The sequence below is a fragment of the Rhinatrema bivittatum genome, chromosome 2, assembly GCF_901001135.1.
Source record: "Rhinatrema bivittatum chromosome 2, aRhiBiv1.1, whole genome shotgun sequence".
Lineage (NCBI taxonomy): Eukaryota > Metazoa > Chordata > Amphibia > Gymnophiona > Rhinatrematidae > Rhinatrema > Rhinatrema bivittatum.
This window is the reverse complement of record NC_042616.1, coordinates 339,964,900-339,986,918: the sequence shown is the minus strand read 5'-3', so window position 1 is coordinate 339,986,918 and position 22,019 is coordinate 339,964,900. Positions and strand designations below refer to the sequence as shown.

General features: G+C 40.2%; 1 protein-coding gene across 1 annotated transcript in view; it reads left to right on the top strand.

The window, feature by feature from the left end:
- GALNT1 (polypeptide N-acetylgalactosaminyltransferase 1) overlaps positions 1–19,700 on the top strand; it is a 487,294-nt gene extending 467,594 nt beyond the window's left edge. Inside the window, 2 exon segments of the mRNA XM_029589850.1 lie at positions 4,020–4,154; positions 18,240–19,700. Coding sequence (XP_029445710.1) covers positions 4,020–4,154; positions 18,240–18,386 — 282 coding nt within the window. The 3' untranslated portion in view covers positions 18,387–19,700.
- Positions 19,701–22,019: the final 2,319 nt, after the last annotated feature.

The window sequence follows — 22,019 nt, the reverse complement described above, 5'->3', positions numbered from 1 at the left end:
GGCTTCTTGAAGATTGTTATCAGTAGCTTATGGTCAGTTTCTATTGTAATTATATTGCAACCATAGAGGTAATGATGGAAACTTTGGCAGGCAAATATAATGTTCAAACATCCCTTTTCAATTTGTGCATAATTTTGCTCAGTTGGGGTAAACACACTAGAAGCAGAGACCATCATCTGACTCAATTTCATCAAATACCATCCAAACCCATCTTTACGAACATCACTCTGTTCACGACAAGCTGGGTGTGATACAGTATTTCAGTACAGGTGTATGTTCAGGTACTTTATTTCCTGTACTGACTGATCATGCTTTGGAAGCCATTACCAATGGCATCCTTATTCAAAAGTCTTCTCAAGGGCTCGCATATCTGTGACATGGACAGCATTAATTTTATTAGATAACATTCAAACCCAATGTAGCATTGCACAGATTTTATATCTGTAGGCTGTAGCATTTCTTGTATGGCGCTAAACTTATCTGGGTCCACTTTAAGTCCCTTTGGAGACAGATTGTGCCCATGAAAGTGGACTTCCTTATCTTAAATTGCAATTTCTTCACATTAAGCCTTAGCTTCACCTGCCTGCATTAATCCATTAGGGCCAAGAGCTTGTCATCATGGTAATGCTCTGCTTCCTCTTTGGAGTCACTGCAGCATATGATGAGCATGTCATCCACTATTGATTTGATATCACCGAGCCCTGCTAACAGTCCATGCTGCTTCCATTGATACATCTCTGGTGCTACTGAGATTTCAAATGTTAGTCTGAACTATCTTTTTCTGCCCCAGGGCATTCAGAATGTTATCATGAGACTGCTTTTTTCATCTAACTTACATTGCAGGAATACATCCCATGTATCAACAGGCATAAACACTTGAGCCTTAGACAATTTGTATAAGACGGGAGTGCTCAAAACAGTTCTACGGACCCCCCCCAGCTAGTCGGGTTTTCAGAATATCCCAGACGAATATGTATGGCTGGGGGGGGGGCCTGAAGGACCAGTTTGAGCACCCCTGGTATAAGACATCATCAAGAGTTGGTATGAAGTAATGAGATCTCCTCAATGCTATGTTTAGAAACTTTGAATCAATATGAGTTCTCGGCGTCTCAGGCTTCTTTTCTACAACCATATTGCTTATGCATTCATTCAGTTTGGTCACTGGCATAAGATGACCATCAACCATGCAAATCCAGCTGTGCTTTTACTTTGCCTTTATGGCTATTCATACATTATGTGGAACACATTAGATTGGTGAAATATTGGGATCAAGTTCAAACTGGACTTCTCCTAGAACAGATTCCACTAATGCACTAATTTTCTGTGGGATTTAGCTTGGTAGGAATAGTAAACTGGATTAGCCCAAGGTGCTCACATGTCAAACCAGACAACAGTGGTTTCATTGGCTTTCCTCTAAAACTCAAGTTCATCAGTGAGTCCACGTGTGCTGCATTGTGTGTGAAAATGTCCCAAGGATGTTGTGATCTCTCATGAATACAACTTCAGTTTGGTGCCACTTGTAATTGTGCCCTCTATGGTAACCTCATCTCATCTTTCAGACACATGACATTACATGTCGCCCCAGAGTCCAGCTGACATGATTATAGTATATTATTTAATCTGAGATTCACAAACCATTTGTGTCTTCTTTGTATAGTGCCTGAACATGCCTTTGCGATCACATCAGTACTAAATAAGTCTGCATCATCTGACTCTATTTCCTCCAGTTTATGAAGCTTACACATGCCTTTTATGCTAAAGACACACACTCACAAAATGGTTTGGGCTAATGTATGCAATACATAGTTTTCCATATGAAGAACATTGCCACAATACCTACATGCTGTAGATTTGATTGCAGATGGGTTACGCAGCTGATGCGTATTGCAGTAGCCATGTATGCTTTGCAGATGCTTATCTGTTGCGTTAATACTGCCAGCCTGCCAGTCCTATTTTGTAGTGCTTATTTACAGGTTAGTAAGCTCTGCAATGTGACACATTTCTATAGCTGTATTAAAATATTAAGTCTCATTCTCTAAAACAGCACCATGTCCGCTCATTGGCTATACCAAGGACTATATTCATGTCGCTGCGTTCTCTCTCAAACGTGATAAAGTTGTCAGTGGATTCACCTTCCCCTTGATAGCAGCAGATAAATATGTATCTTTCATACATATTTTGTAGATATGAAATAGGCTTCCAGTGCATCAAGGATGGCTTTTGTATCCTTTCTCTGATCCTCTGTAAGGCTCAAAATGTGCATATAAATATGGTTAAGCCTGTGATAAAAGAATAGTCTTCAAATCCTGCTTTGAAATATTCCTAGTTGCTACTTGTCACCACTAACCTTCATGCCTTGGGGGGATAAAATGCTGTTAGCTGCCATGATTCAGAAACACTTTCATGTTTCTGTGCCACAGGAGGGTCCAAGCAGTCCTAAGCCAGTCAATCTCATTGCAAGTCTTATGTTCTGCCCACTGTTCCTGAAGTCAGTGCACTCTGGAAACTCTACTTTAGATGTAGGGAAGCAATGCACATTCAGATATTTCTAATACCATGTTTCATATATAGAAATAAAGAACTGAAAGCTGCTAGGGAATAGTGCCAAACTGTATTACTAGCAAGCAACACACAAGGTTAAAGTAATAACTGAGACAGGAAGTAGAAAAGAGTAAGATATAACAATCAGCCACAAAATGGCATCAATCTATAAGTTAACATGTGTAACGTTACTCCCATACTGAAAAAATACTACAAGTAATCCCATTGTTTCATTTCCATCCTCTTGCTACTAGAAATTCTCTGTTTATCCCATGCACTTTTGGATTCCGTTACTGATTTTGTCCTTAACACCTCCTCCAGAAGGGCATTCCAGGCATCTTTCATCTTTTCTGTAAAAAATATTTCTTGATATTATTCCTGAGTCTTCCCTTTTCTCCTGAACTTTCATATGAACTCTAGTTATGCAGCTTGTTTTCCACTGGAAGAAGTTTGTTTCTTATGTATTTTTAATACTTTTCAGGTTAAAAGTCCATTAATATTCCCACTCCCATCTCTTTTCCCCTCTAGGATAATCATAAGTAAGTCCTCAAGTTTCATCTCCTATAACCTTTGGTGCAGATCCCAGACCATTTTGGTTGCCCTTCTTTGGAATGCTTTTATCCTATCTCTCTCTCTCTTCTGAGATACAGCTTCTAGAACAGAACACAGTACTTTAAGTGTGGCCTCACCAGTGACCTTTCAAGAACATCATTACTTCCCTTTTTCTGCTGGTTATGCCTCTCTATCCAGCCTAGCATCCCTCTGGCTTTAGTCATCACCTTATCACACTGTTTCACTCCTTGAGTGCATCACACACTTAACCTGATGGTCTCTCTGACCCAGTCCATGTTCTTCAGTTTCTCACCATGCATCACATACATCTACATAAGGCTATGTATAACATTACATGGAAAGCTGTGCATTCTGTATACTATGTGATCATTCAGAAGTGCACAGAGCTTATAATATCTTCCTGTTAAGAACTCATGTATGAAATTCTTAAAACTGCTGTCATTAAGTTTACTTATGAGCAGTCATGATCCTAAATATCACAAATTACATGAAGGAAATATGGTTCATACCCTATGTGAATTCTTTTACAATATCCTAGCTAATATTAGCCAATAGAATCCAATGAGTGTAAAACAATTTATGATACTTGCTAATGTGGCTGCTGTTAGATCTGAGTAGTAATACCTGAAAGTAAAAAAAAGTCAGTTGGTAGAGACTAAGTATAGAACAGAACGGTACAGCTGTCTGTTAATGTCATTACAGTACAGATCATTTTATTGATTACTCATATTGACTTAGATTTTGTAGTTTATGATATCATACCAGTGCAATATTGGTATCTCATAACAAATGTAGCCCATCCAGAGAATAGACTGTAATTATAGTGAACAGGACCTTAAGCTATAATTACATTTTTTCTTATGGAATATAGTAGCATTATCTAATTTGTCCTTTTTGATTACAAGGTTTTCTCATATACTGCCAATAAGGAAATTCGAACAGATGATTTATGCTTGGATGTCTCCAAACTTAATGGACCAGTAACAATGCTCAAGTGTCACCATCTAAAAGGCAATCAGCTTTGGGATTATGATCCAGTGGTAAGTCGCCTGGTAATTCTTGACACTTGACTGTACCATACTGCATGATTATACAAGCCATCATGTGTTTAGATTTCATACATTTTTTTTTTACCTGTTTGTTCTTACTTTCAGCCATTTGTATCTTTTTGTTTTCTAATTTTTATTTCACACAGGTATGGAAAACAAATTGTGTACATGACAAAATGCCAAGAAGAAATGATAAGCTTTTGTAAATCAAGGAAGCAATTTTTAGCAATATCATGACATGCTCTTTTACAAAAAAATGTACATATGTAGTATCAGAGGTTGACTGAAATTTAGCAATACATAGTTGAAGCAGCAAGAAAAGCAAAGGTTTTGCACTTTAAATTGAACAAACAGTAATAATCACCCAGAACAAATTTTATGGACAGTTTTGATTTTGTAGAGTAAACACAAAACTTGCAGTGGATAATTAAAATAAACTTCAAAATCTGAGCGTTATTTTTTACAACTCAGAATAAGTTTTGTGTTACTAGTTTTCTTTTGAAGTAATAGCAAATGGCTATTATTTGTGTTGAAAATGAGACAATTTATATTAGAAAAAGGTCATAATAAACAGTATTTGATAAGGGCCTTGGTGTCAAGGAAACTTACCTGGGGAGCAGCACGGGACTGCATGGCAGGATTCAGAGCAAAACAAGGTCCGATCTTCTGTCTAACCATCCCCATCCCATGCAGGTTGAGCCCTTGCATTCTGAGAGCTGGTAGGTCTCTGCGGCGGCAGTACATCATGGTGGTGAGTCCACACAGACAAGGCGAGCTGACTTGGTAGGCAAGGCGGCTGGCAGGACAAGGCAGGCTATGGCAAAGCTGGATACTAAGCAGGACCTGGAAGTAGACAAGACAAGGTTGAGACAAGGCAAGGACAGGACTCTGGAACAGATAAGACAAGATACTGAAACAGACAAGACAAGATCAACAAGGCAGACTAGGGGAGGACTTAGACAAAGCGGACAAGGGGAACACCGAACAAAGAACACAGAAGTCCAAAGATAGCAAGTCTTGGAACAGACAGAATAGGCCCCAAGGCAGGATACAAGAAAGAATAGGCCAAAGGCCTCAAGACAGGGAATAAAGCAAGATAGGCCTCAAGGCAGGGCAAGAGACTAGAAGACCCAAAGGCTGCAAGGTACGACAGAAGGGCCCATAGGCCCCAAGGTAAGGCAGAAGGCCAGTAGGCCATAAGGTAAGACAAGAACAAGGTTCAGGTTACAGAGCCAGAAGTGACACCATGAGAAGACAAGGCTACTGTGACAAGATGGTTTTATATAGGGCGGGGATTTGGATGTGACAAGAGCAGAGAGGAGGAACTTGACAAGACTAGTGATGAAGAATACTGAAGGCCTCAGCTGGTGGGAAGGTGTCATGAAGGTAGGATAAGGCTGCTTAGCAGGCAAAATCCTAACTATTCATTCTGAAGAAAATGAAGTTATCCATGATGTTTTGCAGGGGTTGGTCCTCAGTCAGGTTTTGTCTAACATTTTCTTAAGCGATGTTGCAGAAGGGCTATTAGCTGTCTTTCTCCAGATGACCAAAATCTGCACCAGGATAGACACTCTGGAAAGTTTGAAAAACATGAAGCAGGATCTAAGAGAACTTGAGGAAATATTCTAGAGTTGACAGCTAAGATTTAAAGCTAAAAAAAAGCAAGACCATGCAGTTACTATTATTAATCAATTTGTTTTAATTATGTTGGAGTTGGGAAGATGTGATCCACTTTGTCCAAGTTTTTTGTTATAAAATTCAATATAAAAATGGAGATTAAATTATTATTATGCTATATATTTATTCCACTCTTTCCCACAGATAAGCAGGCTGAATTAGACATGCTTTCTGGGTGCACCCCCTGGCGGCCTGGTGTGGGAACTTCTCCTAGAACGTTCAACTTTGCTCCTGTGTGCTTGCACGGTACCTTCCCGCGTGACTGACTGTCTCCCCTCCGTTTTTAGATTTCCCACACTGCAGCAGTCAAAGGTTCTTCTCTCTCTCACACTCAAAATCACTTCGGTGAACCTCAAATGCCCTGATGGCTCCTAAAGCTCCCGGGTTTAAATGTTGCCAATGCAGCAAAATCATGTCTGTGACAGATGGACATACCTGCTGTTATTTATGTCTTGGGCAAGATCACGATCAGGCATTCTGCCGGGATTTGACAGGATGTGTCACAAAGGGCCCAGTGGCAGAGCCATGAAGATCGCCGGACTGCAAGAATTGAAGGAAGGCCCATCTGGTTCCTATGCCCCTACCCAGTGCTCCACGCGGTCTTCACCAGGGCAAGAACCCAGCAGATTGAAGAAACAAAAAGGGGCCTCCTCCATGGAAGCAGTTTCCAGTAAGTCCACAAAATTCCCGAAGGCCAAAGCAGGAGATATAAAACATGGACATTCCCGTAAAGTCTCCAGCGCTGCGAAGCGCAGTCAACAAATGCTACTGCATCGAATACATTGCCCGACACATTTATTGAAGACCGGCGTCGGACCGAGACTTTGAGGCCGACACAAGATTCTGATTGACGCAAATCAGCCGATGAACTGCGTCGACCAATGCCCGGACAAACAGCAACAAGTATATCGAAATCAGTGTCTGACCATGCTTCGGAGACTCCGATGCATCCAACTCTGACGTATGCATTGAAGCCAATGAAAACTAAGCAAATATCGCATTTGCTGCAAAAACACCACACGTCGGAGGGTATTGCCAGGGTACAGTTACAGCAGGCTAAAGATCTACCTATGGTGTTCACCATCTCTGATCTAGAAGGTTCTGGTGGCTCAGATGCCGTTACCCCTCGTGTTTTGAAGCGCTCCTCTTCATCAACATCAGACAGACATCACACTGTGAACCTACCTGGGAATCTTCAGACCGCCCTCTAAAGCAGGCTGGGAAGTCCGCTTCCCCTAGAAGGGGTTAGGACAGTTCTCCACCAGCGATGAAGAAAGACATCTGGTCAAGGGTTGCAAGTTGCAGCCTCTCAATATCTGTACCAGATTATGGGGATTCTTCAAACCTCCTTCGATATGATAGTGTCCTCTCAGAATCCACATCCCCCCTCTAACCCATTAGCAGGGGGATCAGAGCATTCCGCTATCTCTTCCCTACCCTGCATGCAATTGGATGATGAGGAACCAGTACTGGAGCCAAGCTCTCCGGACCCCGGACCAAGTGGAGTGCCAGTATATTCCTCTCCACCCTCCCCTGAATCTTCACTGAGAATACTATCAGACCCTCTGGAAGAGCCACCAGAACCATCACCACTACCGGAAGATCTCTCATACCCCAGATTTATAGAGAAGGTGGGAACCACCTTAAACCTGGAAATCAAAAAACTCCCAGATCCTAGGGCAGACATGCACGGCTACTTAAGATTTTTGTTGTACCCATGAAACCAACGGCCCTGCCATCACATTCGGTCTTGGATGGAGTGATGGACAGGACATGGGAGTCACCTTTCTCAGTGCCCCCCATTTCCAAAAAGACTTAAAATTCAGGATGCGGAAGTCGGCATATTATGGTCCAGTCCAGCTACCACATGCATCTGTTGTAGTTGAGTCCTCGATGAAAAAAGCCAGGAAAACCTGGCTGTATTCAAACACTCCTCCGGGGAAAGATAGCCGATATCTGGATGATTTTAGTAAAAAGGTATTCCGGGGTTCAATGCTCAATGCTAAGATCCAGCAGCACCAGTTTTACATAACGTGGTATTTGTACAAATGCCTTCAAAAGATGAAGTCTGATGCACAGCCTGCAGATGGTAGTCCACAAAGACAAGTTATAGCGGACATGGAAGAGGGATTGTGGCACCTACTCCGCACAATTTACGAAGGGTTTGATACTTCAGCCCGCACTTCGGCGACAGCTATTGTGGCCAGAAGGATGGTATGGCTCAGGGCAAGCACGATACGCAAGAAAGTCCACTACAAACTAGCAGACCTTCCATGTAAAGAGGATACCCTGTTTGGAGAGAAGCTTCAAGAAACTATATCCTAGCTCAAGAAACAGAGTGTGGTGGTTTTGTCACTCATGTTGCCCATCAACCAAGCAACGATGAAGCATTACTATCCAGCCTATCAGAAACCATTTTATCCTAGGCACCCCTATAAGCCATTCTCCTCGTACAGACCTCCGGCATATCAACAAAGATTACAGTCTCAGCAAACCCAATCTCGAGGACGGAATCGCTCTCAGCAAACATCAAAGCCGCCACAACCTGATACTCAAAAACTCCAACAGTCTTTTTGATCCTGAAAAGGCCACAGTTACAAATACTCTTGGGTGGATGCCTTGTTTCCTTTGTTCAGGAATGGGATCGAATCACATCAGATCGTTGGGTCCTCAACATCATAAATAAGTTACCGCCTAAATTTTCATACAGTTCCTGTGTTACCGCGTCTTGCTCCGCAATTACGATGGAAAGGAGATGTTCCCCTCCTCCTTCAAGAAGTCTAATTGCTACTTCATCAACAGGCAATTCAAGTGCTGCCTCGTCATCGACAGCTCCAGGGATTTTATTCACAAGACTTCCTCATCCCCCAAATAAGTGGAGGGTTGTGTCCGATTCTGGATCTCCAGGCCCTGAATCGATTCATTTGGTGGGAAAAGTTCAAGATGACTTCTGTGAAAACCATTTTAACCTTTCTGCAACCCAACGACTGGATGTGCTCCTTGGACCTGAAGGATACTGATGCACCCCTCTTCCTGGCACTACCTTTTTTTTCAAGTCAGCACCCAGCACTATCAATACAAGGTTCTACCATTTGGCCTCTCTTTGGCGCCCAGGGCATTCACAAAATGTTTAGCGGTAGCTGTGGCCCACCTTCATAAACATGGAATAAAGCTTTTTCCTTACCTGGACGATTGGCCACTTGTCACACCAAATACAAAACTGACCCGTGTCCACCTAATTCAGATACTAAATTGCTTTGGAAAGCCTAGGCTTCATCTTAAATTATGAAAAGTCGCATCTCGATCCTTCTCAAACCCTCCAATTTATAGGTACGATCATAAACACATGCCTTTGCAAAGCTTTTCTTTCAGAGGACAGGATTTGCACTTTTCAGAATCCCGCCTCAACCCTGAAGCTCCTTCCACAGCTCGACAAGTTCTCACCATATTGGGTCACATGGCGGTGATGTATGTAGTCCCTCACACACACCTTCACATGTACCGCACGCAGTACATGTTCCATGATGAGACTGCGAACCTTGACTCAGCCAATGATATTGTACATGAATTGATGGCTGAGTCCTGGTGTCTTACAGTCAGGTGCATCTTTCAGACTCCCGACTCATAAGCTAGTACCAATGACAGATGCCTCCACGAAGGGATGGGGAGTGCATGTCTTACACTTCAAAACACAAGGCCTTTGTTCTCCCAGCAAGAAAACATTCCAGAATAACCTACTGGAACCACGTGTAATTCAATATGCCAACCGCGCTTTCTCGTGCATTCTTCAACACAAAACAGTAAGGGTATACACAGACAGTCAGGTGGCCATGTTCTTCATATACAAGGAAAGAGGGTCCGGTTCCAAGATACCATGCAAGGAATCAGTATTGACAATAGTATTGGCCCTAGCTCACTTGATATGATTGCAGGCGACCTACCTGCCAGGAATAAGAAATATGGAAGCCGACCGCTTCAGCAAAATCTTTAACCTCCATGAATGGGAGCTGCATTAGGATGTGGCATCCTCCTTATTCCAAAGATGGGGAATGTCCCACATAGATCTCTTTGCAACCAAATACAACACGAAGCTACAGGATTTTTGCTCTCTGTATCCAAGCACATGAAGACTGAATCAAGACGCTTTTCTGCTAAAGTGGACGGGGACCCTATTGTATGCATTTCCCCCAATCCCACTAATAGCTCGAGTGATACAGAAATGCATCATGGACAAGTCTGATCTCATCCTAATAGCGTAAGCATTTCCAGACAGCCCTGGTACGCCTACCTCATGCACCTCTCCATACAATGACCGGTCCTTCTTCCAAACAGACTGGACTTTCTAACACAGGAGGAGGGAACACTGCTTCACTCCATGCAAGACTCCCTTCACTTGACAGCATGGAAATTGAAAGGGAAATATTAAGCCATCTTCTTATTCCAATGGAAATTCAGGACATTCTTATCTCTTCGAAAGACCGACCACGAGGAAAAATTATGCTTGACCCTTTTCATTCTTCACCGGAACAGTTACTTAGATACCTACATCTACTATACATTTCTGGACTAGTGGCTTCCTCCATAAAAGTGCACCTCAGCGCCATAGCGGCATATCATCCTACTATACAGGAAGCATCCGTATCCACGCACCCCCTAGTATCTTGTTTCATGAGGGATGCCTTGAGACTCCAACCACATGACCAGCTGTACCTTGGGACCTAAATGTGGTTTTGGAAGCGCTGATGTTCCCACCTTTTGAGCCAATGCAAACATGTTCTTTGAAATTTCTCACATGGAAAGTAGTATTACTGATAGCAATAACCTCGGCTCGACGAGTCAGTGAGCTTCAAGCTCTACTCATTATTCTCCTTACTTCCAATTCTATAATGAGTTACCTTGTGAACTCATCCATCCTCCCTTATGAAAGTAGTTTCCATTTTTCATTTGACTCAAGCCATACCATTGCCAACTTTTTCCTAAACCACATTTGAACAGTCAGGAAGCTCTACTGCACACATTGGCTTGTAAAAGAGCGTTATCCTACTATAAGTAATCAACTAACACCCCAAAAAGACACTCCCAGCTCTTTCTTTCCTTCAGTCCAAATGCTCCTGGATTACCAGTCAATAAACGGACACTAGCCAAACTGGTTAACTCAATGCATCTACTTCTGCTATTCTACCAAATCTGAGCATTTTACTTCAAGGGTCAAAGCCCATCAGTTAAAAGCTATGTCTGCATCAATCGACCACCACAGAGAGGTGCCTTTTCAGGATATTTGCAGAGCAGCGACGTGGTCTTCGCTACATAACTTCTCCTCTAATTACTGCCTCCAGCACCATACCAAGTCGGATGCGTTCATGGGGCAGGAGATACCGCATCATTCCACTAATTCTTGAAACTGTCCACTCTTTGCAGGTATATGCTGCACAGACTATCTTACATGTATCCAAACATATAAACCATTTCTGACTGAATATGCTGTGCTTCATCTCCCTAGCTGGGGACTCACAGAAAGCATGGCTAATTCAGCCTGCTTGTCTGCAGGGGAAAAAAGCAAGTTTGGTTACTGTAAACAGTGTTTTCTGTAGATAGCAGGATGAATTAGCCATGCGTTCCCACCTACCTCCCTGGACAGTCTCAGTCCTTCTGCCTACTCTCTACCTACCTTCCTTTTATACTCCTGCTCTGAGCTATCTAATCAACTGAGGGGAGACAGTCAGTTGTGTGGGAAGGCACCACGCAGGCATACAGGAGCAAAATTTGAACATTCTAGGAGAAGTTCCCACATCGGGCTACCAGGGAGCGCACCTAGAAAACATGGCTCACTAATTTACTTAAGAGTATAACCCGAGTTCTATTTCACTACACCTAATTTGTTCTGACATCCATTCCTATTGTTTGTATATAAGATTTCTACCCCAAACCTTTCTCCATTACCTAAATTTTTCCTTTCCCAACTTTGTATTAAAACTTCATCCCATTTATTTATAGACTTATAAGTTTAGCAATATATCAATGTACCACTATTTTCTTTTATTTTACTTTTCTCTTTCATTATTCCACTGTTGCCCCCCCCCCCCCCCCCCCCGGTTAATAAGTTTATTGTAAAGCACTGTTGCAAATGTTCGTTTTATTTAGCAAAGTTGCAATGTTTCTGTTAATTGTGAACCGATGTGAGGTTACTAAACAAATGTCGGTGTATAAAAACTGCAAATAAATAAAATAAATGGCTAATTCATCCTGCTATCTAAGGGAACACACAGTTTACGGTAAGCAAACTTGCTTTTTCCAGCTTTAGCTCACAGTCGTAACAAAATCATTAACAATAATCTAAAATCCATAAAAATGTCTAAACCATTTGCTCAGCATAAAACATAACAAAAAGGCAAAACAGAAACCTAGAAATGACGGCAGAAGAAGACCAAACGGCCCCTCCAGTCTGCCCAGCAAGCTATGCACTTTTTCTTTTTCCTCTTACTTGTTACTCTTGGCGCTTAGTACCTTTTAGTTCTATTTCCCTTCCACCCCACCATTAATGTAGAGAGCAGTTTTGGGACTGCATCTAATTGAATATGTAGCTTAGTTAGGGGTAGTAACCGCCTCAATAAGTAAGCCACACCCATGCTTTTGTTTACTCGACTATGTAATTCAGTCCTTGTTGGTTGTTGTCTATATATAGATCCTCTTTTCTACATTGCCCCTGCCGTTGAAGCAGAGAGCTATGCTGGATATGCGTTGAAAGTGAAGTATCAGACTTTCTCCTCTGCCGTTGAAGCAGAGAGCTATGCTGGCTATGCTTTGAAAGTGAAGTAACAGACTTTCTCCCCTGCCGTTGAAGCAGAGAGCTATGCTGGCTATGTGTTGAAAGTGAAGTAACAGATTTTCTCCCCTGCCGTTGAAGCAGAGAGCTATGCTGGCTATGCGTTGGAAGTGAAGCATCAGGCTTATTTGGTTTGGGGGCAGTAACCGCCGTAACAAGCAAGCTACACCCCACTTTTTTGTGAATGCAAATCCTTTTTTTTTTTTTTTTCCCCCACATTTCCTCTTACCGTTGAAGCTTAGAGCAATGTTGGAGTCGCATTAACCGTGTGTATGTATATTGAATAAGGGTATTATCCCGCGAGCCACCCCCTCTTCATTCACGTCCTCTAGACTTGATGGATCCACAGTGTTTATCCCATGCCCCTTTGAAGTCCTTCATAGTTCTGGTCTTCACCACTTCCTCCGGAAGGGCATTCCAGGCATCCACGACCCTCTCCGTGAAGAAATACTTCCTGACATTGGTTCTGAGTCTTCCTCCCTGGAGCTTCAGCTCGTGACCCCTGGTTCTGCTGATTTTTTTCTGACGGAAAAGGTTTGTCGTTGTCTTTGGATCGTTAAAACCTTTCAAGTATCTGAAAGTTTGAATCATATCACCCCTGCTCCTCCTTTCTTACAGAGTGTACATATTTAGATTCTTCAATCTCTCCTCATAAGTCATTCGATGAAGACCCTCCACCTTTCTGGTTGCCCTTCTCTGTACCGCTTCCATCTAGTCTCTGTCTTCTTGTAGATACGGTCTCCAGAACTGAACACAGTACTCCAGGTGAGGCCTCACCAAGGACCTGTACAAGGGGATAATCACTTCCCTTTTCTTACTCGATATTCCTCTCTCTATGCAGCCCAGCATTCTTCTGGCTTTTGCTATCGCCTTGTCACATTGTTTCACCGACTTCAGATCATTAGACAATATCACCCCAAGGTCTCTCTCATGCTCCGTGCACATCAGCCTTCCCCCCCCCCCCTCCCCCCCAATCGAATACAGTTCATTCGGATTTCCACTCCCCATATGCATGACTTTGCACTTCTTGGCATTGAATCTCAGCTGCCATATCTTCAACCACTCTTCCAGCTTCCTTAAATCCCGTCTCATTCTCTCCACTCCTTCCGGCGTGTCCACTCTGTTGCAGATCTTAGTGTCGTCCGCAAATAGACAGTTAAATATTTTAAAGACCCAGACAACTGGGTTTAACAGAAGAAACTTTTTTTTATTCTATATGTTCATTCACAAACAATAATTCACAAAACACAGAATCCATTCAGTAAATCCAATAGGTACTTTATATATGCAGTAAAAGCACAGCCCACAATAAAGGTGGAGGAGAAAAAATGAAAAAAACTAAATACAGAGAAACTAGAAATAATACATGTATTAAAAAAAGAAAATAAGGATAACAATGCCCATTAATTACATCTTCTTACTCAAAATAGAAAATTCAAGTCAAAGGCAGTTTTATCCTGTGGAAAAGGATCCAAATTTGATGGGTCAAAGAACACATTTATTTCCTTTATAATTCACAAGATAATTACATGAACTCTTACAAAAAGCAATAGTTCAGAGTTCCAGCACATTCTGTCCCAAAAGAAAAAATACTAATACTAAGAACCAACGGAATGCCTTCATACAAAGCTCGGTAGACATGGCCATATCATGGAAAATTCTTATTGTCTGAACACAGAATAACTCTCCTATATTGGAAGTATAGTCTTAAGCAACCAATTCTTTTTTAAATGCAGAACTAAGTCATCAAATGTTTAATCCTTGTCGCAATCTCTTCCCTTCAACTTTCAAGGAAACCAAATAAATCCAGGCTATCTGGACATGAAATAGCATCCGTTATTTGCCTCAGGCTTCCCCTTCAGCAAATAGTACCTATTAGAGACATCCCCCCACCCCCCCAAAAAAAAAAAAGCAGTCTGTCTTTGGGTATCTTGAAACTTTCATATATTTCTTAAATAGTTTCTGGGGGAGCCTGTACAGTGTTCATTACCTGATTTAATAGATAACTTGCAATTCCAATTCAGTAGTTTGAGTTCAGAAACATATATTTTAGGTAGTTAATAGGTTTATTATAGCAGCAAAAGCATGTATACAACAGATTGAATGGTAGGTATAGTTTTGTTTTTAAGTTTGTTTTACAGAGCAAAGCACTGTTCAAAATTAAGCAAATATTCCTGCGTTAATTCAGAGCAAACATGCATGTCTCAATACAGAATGCCAACTAATTATCTCAGCTAAAGTTAATTAAGCCAGTTTAATTCACTCTTAGCCTCAGGCAGCTTACAGTCCTCATGAGATCCAGGAGCCACGTCTTGCATAGCATGTAAGGAGTCCATCAAACCTCCAGCTGCCAATGACAGGAAAATGTCAGTATTGAGGAAGAAAAACCCAGAAAGCTTGCAGATGTCTACCTATGCTAGGTAGGAATGGGGGCGAACAGTTCACTTTGCCAGGATTTAGGAGGCGTGAGACTGGCAGGCACTCCCCAATTATGGCAAGGCTGAGTCAAACTTAAACCTACCTTTCATGGGCACACGGGATTCATGTGAACAGTAGCAAGAAAATAGAAAGTTTTCAATCTGCAATAAGCAGTCTGTAAATCTGAAAAGTAAGAACAGCATAGGCATACCCTTAGGTGCAAATGTTGATCTTTGATTAGATATTACTATTGTCGAGAGACACAGGATTGGTGGGATGCAGATGTGATGTCTTATGAATCCAGGTGTATATGCATACACTTACTATTTTAGTGAGGAATCAGTGGTCTTTTGCTGAACAATGCCTACTTCATTGCTGGCTTCACAGCTGGATACAAAGTTTCTATGAAGGCTACAGATTAGCAGGCCATGTGTCCGTTGTACCAGCTAAATTGTAAGGTGTAGACAGGTGTCTAATAGAAGAATGGCAGTCTGTTCTCTCTGCGTAGTTTCTCAGAATCTGTAAAAATGACTATAGCGATTATCATGAGGTTGAAGACTCCATTTGATAATCTCACTCGTCGAATTCCTTTCCACATCATTTATATTGAAAAGCACCAGTGCAAATACAGATCCCTGAGGCACTCCACTGTTTACCCTTTTCCACTGAGAAAATTGACCATTTAATCCTACTCTCTGTTTCCTGTCTTTTAACCAGTTTGTAATCCATGAAAGGACATCGCCTCCTATCCCATGACTTTTTTAGTTTTCGTAGAAGCCTCTCATGAGGGACTTTGTCAAACGCCTTCGGAAAATCCAAATACACTACATCTACCGGTTCACATTTATCCACATGTTTCTTAACCCCTTCAAAAAAATGAAACAGATTTGTTAGGCATGACTTCCCTTGGGTAAATCCATGTTGACTGTGTTCTATTAAATCATGTCTTTCTATATGCTCTACGATTTTGATCTTGAGAATAGTTTCCACTATTTTTCCCGTCACTGAACTCAAGTTCACTGGTCTATAGTTACCTGGATCCCCTGGAGCCTTTTTTAAATATTGGGGTTACATTGGCCACCCTCCAGTTTTCAGGTACAATGGATGATTTTAATGATAGGTTACAAATTTTAACTAATAGATCAGAAATTTCATTTTTTAGTTCCTTCGGTACCCTAGGATGCATACTATCCAGTCCAGGTGATTTCCTACTCTTTAGTTTGTCAATCTGGCCTACTACATCTTCCAGGTTCACAGTGATTTTGTTCAGTTCGTCTGACTCATCACCCCTGAAAACCACCTCCGGAACTGGTATCTCCCCAACATCCTCATTAGTAAACACGGAAGCAAAGAATGAATTTAGTCTTTCTGCAATGGCCTTATCTTCCCTAAGAGCCCCTTTAACCCCTCGGTCATCTAATGGTCCAACCGACTCCCTCACAGGTTTCTTGCTTCGGATATATTTTAAAAAGTTTTTATTATGAGTTTTTGCCTCTGTGGCCAACTTCATTTCAAATGCTCTCTTCGCCTGTCTTATCAGTTGGATCCTTCTTCCAATTTTTGAAGGATTTTTTTTGGCTAAAATAGCCTCTTTCACCTCACCTTTTAACCATGACTGCTAGGTTGAGAGAACATTGCCCAAATCTCATCTTGGAGTGAGTTTCCTCACTCCGAAGGCCAGCAAATCTTCACAAGAGACCACTGTTCTGTTCGTAGGTGTCACGTAGCATGTCAAAGTGGCCCCTAACCCCCTACATACTTACCTAATCCCCACCTCGAGTTACTAGGTGGGCCTACCCTAGGGATACAAATACCTGCCTATGGGCCATGCTATTATGGCCAGTCTCGCTCTCTCGCTCTCTCTCTCTCTCTCTCTCTCTCTCTCGTGTCCCCCACTGGTTGAATGCAGGAAATACAACAGGTCTGGCAGTTATCACAGAATCTGAAATGGTATCGCAATTTGCACTAACTTAGCTCTTCGCACAGGTAATTAGCGCAAATTGCGATAAATGCTATATTAGCATAAAACACACCCCTTTTGCTATCGCATGCGGTACTTACCACATTTTGATAAATCCAGGCCTTTATTTGTTAACCTTTATTTCTCTTCTTTTATGGAGAAATTTATAATATGTAAATGATATGTAGCTGATTCAGCCAACTTTTCAAATACATGAAAGGGATAATATTTTTATGAAAAATAGTAGTTTTTATATCATTTTTGGTGCAAGCTTATCTGTTTGAATTTGCATATTTTTCCCCTAAAAAAAAATCTAGATGAAAGATGTGATAATGGCTTTATGTAAAATTTGCGCATTTTCTACTATTAAAAAGCTTGCTCTGAAGAAGTAATTATTTATCTTGGTTACTACACATACTAGATCTAATCAAAGTTCCCAAAGAAACAAATATTTGTTCTTTAAAATAGAATATCTAATCATAAATATTCAACTAGTTTTACAGTACTTTTTAAAAGACATAAAGATAAGCCCCTAGTAAGCCATATCTTGAAAGGGTATAATGTTTTCTGCTTTAAACAAAATCAGTAGTATTTTAGATATAAAAAAATACTAAATTAAACTTATTTTGTGACATTTAGGATTTATTTTCTGATTTTAATGTGCTATATTTTTTTGTGTGATGTTTTATTGATGTTTATTTAATGTTTATTTGATGCATTACAGTGTAATTTGTATATTTTTAATTGTAAATTGCTTTTAGTGCTGGAAAGGCGATATAAAATATTAAACCTAAGCTAATCACAAAAATAAGGCAATATTAAAAATAGAGAAAAGCATTGTGTAAGCAGATGCAGTCATCCCTTTCCTGATCAGTATCTTCCAGATAGATTGTTTTCAACTGAAACTTTTCTAGGCAAATTCCTGACAGTAGCAGTTGAAGTTTACGAAGGTGCGTTAAGCGTATATGTGCCAAAATGTGTTTTATTAGTGAATAGGACCCATTGAAAATAACAGGGTCTGTGATAAATGCCACGTTTTGCACCTTCATGAATAGGTGCCTACCTACTGATTCATGTAAAGTGAACAAATATACACAGATACAGTTAGCTGAAATATTTCATTTTGAACTTAAGAATGTTAATTTTATCTAGATCCCTGTGTTTTTGATTATTGTTTTGTGCCTTTTTTCTTGCACAGAAACTAACCTTGCTGCATGTGAACAGTAACCAGTGCCTGGATAAAGCCACAGAAGAAGACAGCCAAGTGCCCAGCATCAGAGACTGTATTGGTAGTCGCTCACAACAGTGGCTCTTGCGCAATGTCACTCTTCCAGAAATATTCTGAGAGATTGCAAAAAGAAGGAAAATATATATATATAAAAGAATAGAATTGACTGGGCTACCTCGGCAAACATTACTTGCACGTCCTTGGGCAGTGAGAGAGAGAAAACTGTTTTCTACTTGAGCAGGAAGGATGCACAGGAGAATCAGCCATTAGGACTCGTCTAGCTTTTTTGAAGCAATGAACCAGCCTTCCTGTACAAGGATATTGAAACAACGTACTTTCTTGCAGAATTGTGCACGCTGATGTTTACAGGATGGCAAGGCGTCTCCCTCATGAAAAAAATTATTCTAATGAATGTTTGACAATTTGAAAACTAGTCGGTGAGAACCTGCTCTCTGGAGAGCTGGATATAATTGCTATATACTTGCACATCAGTACCTTCTTCTGAAAGTGCTGTCATAATGAAGGGGTTTCCGAAAGAGAGAGATCTTTCCTGGTTACTATTTATAACCAGAATACAAAATATCAATACAAGAATTTATAGATTCTGAAGTCAAGTTTAGTAAAACGGAAATCACACACACAACAAAAGGGTTTTTATGGTAAGGAACAGGGTTGAAAGGATGTTAACTCAGATCAAAAGTACAATTTGTTATAGTAAAGTATCAAATTTATATGTAGATTTTATACCTCCGTGGGAAAAAATAAGTTAAAAAATGACATTCTTACTGTTTTCAGTGGTGTGAGAGTCATGGATAGCTATATATTTTTTCCTAGTGGGGCTAAAAGTAATTTTTGAGAGCAGACAAAGTGGGTTAAACAAGATTTAGCTCTTTGAATATCACATTTGACTTTATTTTTCTGTCACTTCTGTTTTAATCTCTGTTTGTGGGCTGTTGGATTTGTAACATACCTTCATATTATTTTCCAGAAAAAGAAATAAAAACTGAAACATAACATATTGTAATATCTACAAAGAAATTCTGTGCCAGACCTGCCATTTGTGTTGTACTTTCAGTAATCCAAACATTTTGGACTTGCTATGCCAAGCTAAACATCCCAGAGTATATTTGAACTTTCTAAATTAATTTGATTGCTTTATGCTTGGTGCCCAAGATTCATACTGCTGTAACCACAGGTTTTTTTTCCCCCAACAGCAATAAATCGTTTTTGTTTTATAGTGCCAGCCAACAAACAGCCTGCTAAAGAAAACAGGATGTATCATTTTAGTGACAATGCCGGATGTTTGCTGGAAAATGACCTTCACGCCATACTCAAAATGTGCTTCATTGTCAAGTGCATATTTAGACTAGATTCTTGAAGTGTAATGTTGATCTGCTGCTTTTTTTTTCTAATAAAACCTGAAGAAAAATGGTTACATTGAAATGATTCCAAAGTCTTAATATAGATATTGATAATTGTAAACTGAAGAGTCTGTACACTGCAGATATATCTGTTTCATTGGAGACCCATCCAGATCTTGATATAAGTAACTACTGATTGACATGCAATGAAAGTAGTTCTTAGACCAAGTAATATGTATGTATGTATGTGTCTGTTTCCACAAACTCCTCTCAGATAAAAGAAATAAAAATATATGCAGAAGGTGCCAAACAAAAACTAGGGTCAAAACTGTGGCTCTGAGTTTGTTTTTAAAGAATTTGGCTAATAATATTAGATATTGGGTTTTTTGGTTTTTTTAATGATCTTCATTAATGTGGAGGGTTTCTTCTGCATGCATATATGGATTATTTGCTAAAGAGAATATTGAAAACACTCAACTCACCATTAATGAAATTTGGTTTTAGATTAGTTATATATTGTTCATTGCCATTTATATAATCTTAAACAATTAGATATGGGAAATGTTTATTTAAAGCATCTATTAAATTAAAGTTGACCATTGCTAGTACAGTGCCTTTCAGAAGTCTTCACACCCTTGTACATTTTTCATATTATGCTGTCTAAAAAATGCAAATCAAATTGCATTAAAATAGGAGTTGGTTTCACTGATCTATACAACATACTATACATATTCATCATGAAAGAACAATTATAGAAATATTTCAAAACTAATTAAGAATAAAAATTAAAAAAAAAATCTTTATTGCATAAGTCTTTACACCCTTTATCATAGCAAACCCAAAAACACCAGTTTAAAAAATGGTTCTTAAGGCCCATAATGTCCAGTCACAGTAATTGAGTTGATTCACACACTTGTGGATGAAGAATCAAGCTGTTTATGTTGTATGAAGTGAAATTGAAGCAAAAGTGTAAAGTTCAAAACATGCCAACAAGGACCTGCTGAAAAAAAAATTGTGATAGTTATGCACAGATTCAGATTGGGGGAAGACTATAAGAAAAATATCCCTTAGGGCACTGTGAGGTCTATCATTGTAAAGCTTGGTGCTACCAAGACACTGCTGTGATCAGACTGTCCCTCCAAGGTCAGTAACTATAGGTTAAGGAAACTATTGCAGAAGATCACTATGAGGACTAAGATTACTTGAAAAGAACTACAGAAGTCTCTAGTTAAGACTAGGGAAAATGTTGACTGTTCAACAATTTCGAGATCACTCCACAAATATGGCTTGTATGGGTGAGTGACCAGAAGGAAGCCAGTGCTGAAGGAAAACTATATGATGTGCCACAAACTATGGAAAGAAACTTGGGAGATACTGCATGCAACTTTTGGTCTCAACGATAAGTGATCTGTGTGGCATAAAACAAACATCATGCATCACTCTAACATCATCCCTACAGTAAGGCATGGTGGTGGCAGCATTATGTTGTAGGGAACAGGTAGACTTGTGAAGATGGAGATAAAGATGGTTGTTGCAAAGCATAGGCAGTTCTCCATGGACAAGCCAGACTGTATTAGCCACACAAATGGGGTGGCGCCAACATGGAATGTGCTCTCTCAGAGCTCAGAAATACCTAGAAGTCTTTCTGAGGATACATGGCTGTTCTTGCACAGCTGTCACTGTGTGAGTCTCCTCAATCTCTTCTTCTGCCAAAGCAAAATATTTTCTTTCTTTCTTCACAGCTTCTTGACTTTTCAAGTTGTTTTCCAGTTCTTTTCATTTTTATTTTTTCCTAGTTGCTTTTTTTATTTCCCTTTTGTCATTTTGAATCTCCAAAAAAAAAAAAAACAGTTTAGAAGTAGGTTTTCTTTTGTTCTTTCACGGTTTCCTGGCTTCATCGTGTCAGGTAAAAGACCTTTTTCAGACAGGATTGGCCAACTCCAGTACTTGAGGGCTGAAAACCGGTCTGGTGTTTAGGATACCCCTAATGAACATGCAGGAGATAAATTTGCATGAACACTGCCTCAATTGTATAAAATCTATCTCCTGCATATTCATTATAATTATCCTGAAAACCAGACCAGTTTGCAATCGTCAAGGACTGGAGTTAGACACCCCTGTTTTAAGAGATGCTCAAAATGCGTCTTGAAAATATCCAGCATAGACTTCCATGAGCTCTTTCTGCATTGCTTCAGGACCTCACATCATGTTGCCAGTTATTTAGCTTGAAGCCACATGTTTTATTTATTATTTTTATATACCGACATTTGATCTCAATTGAGATATCACACCGGTTTACATTCAGGTACTGTAGATATTTCTCTATCCCCAGAGGGCTTACAATCTAAGTTTTTGTACCTGAGGCAATGACTTGCCCAAGGTCACAAGG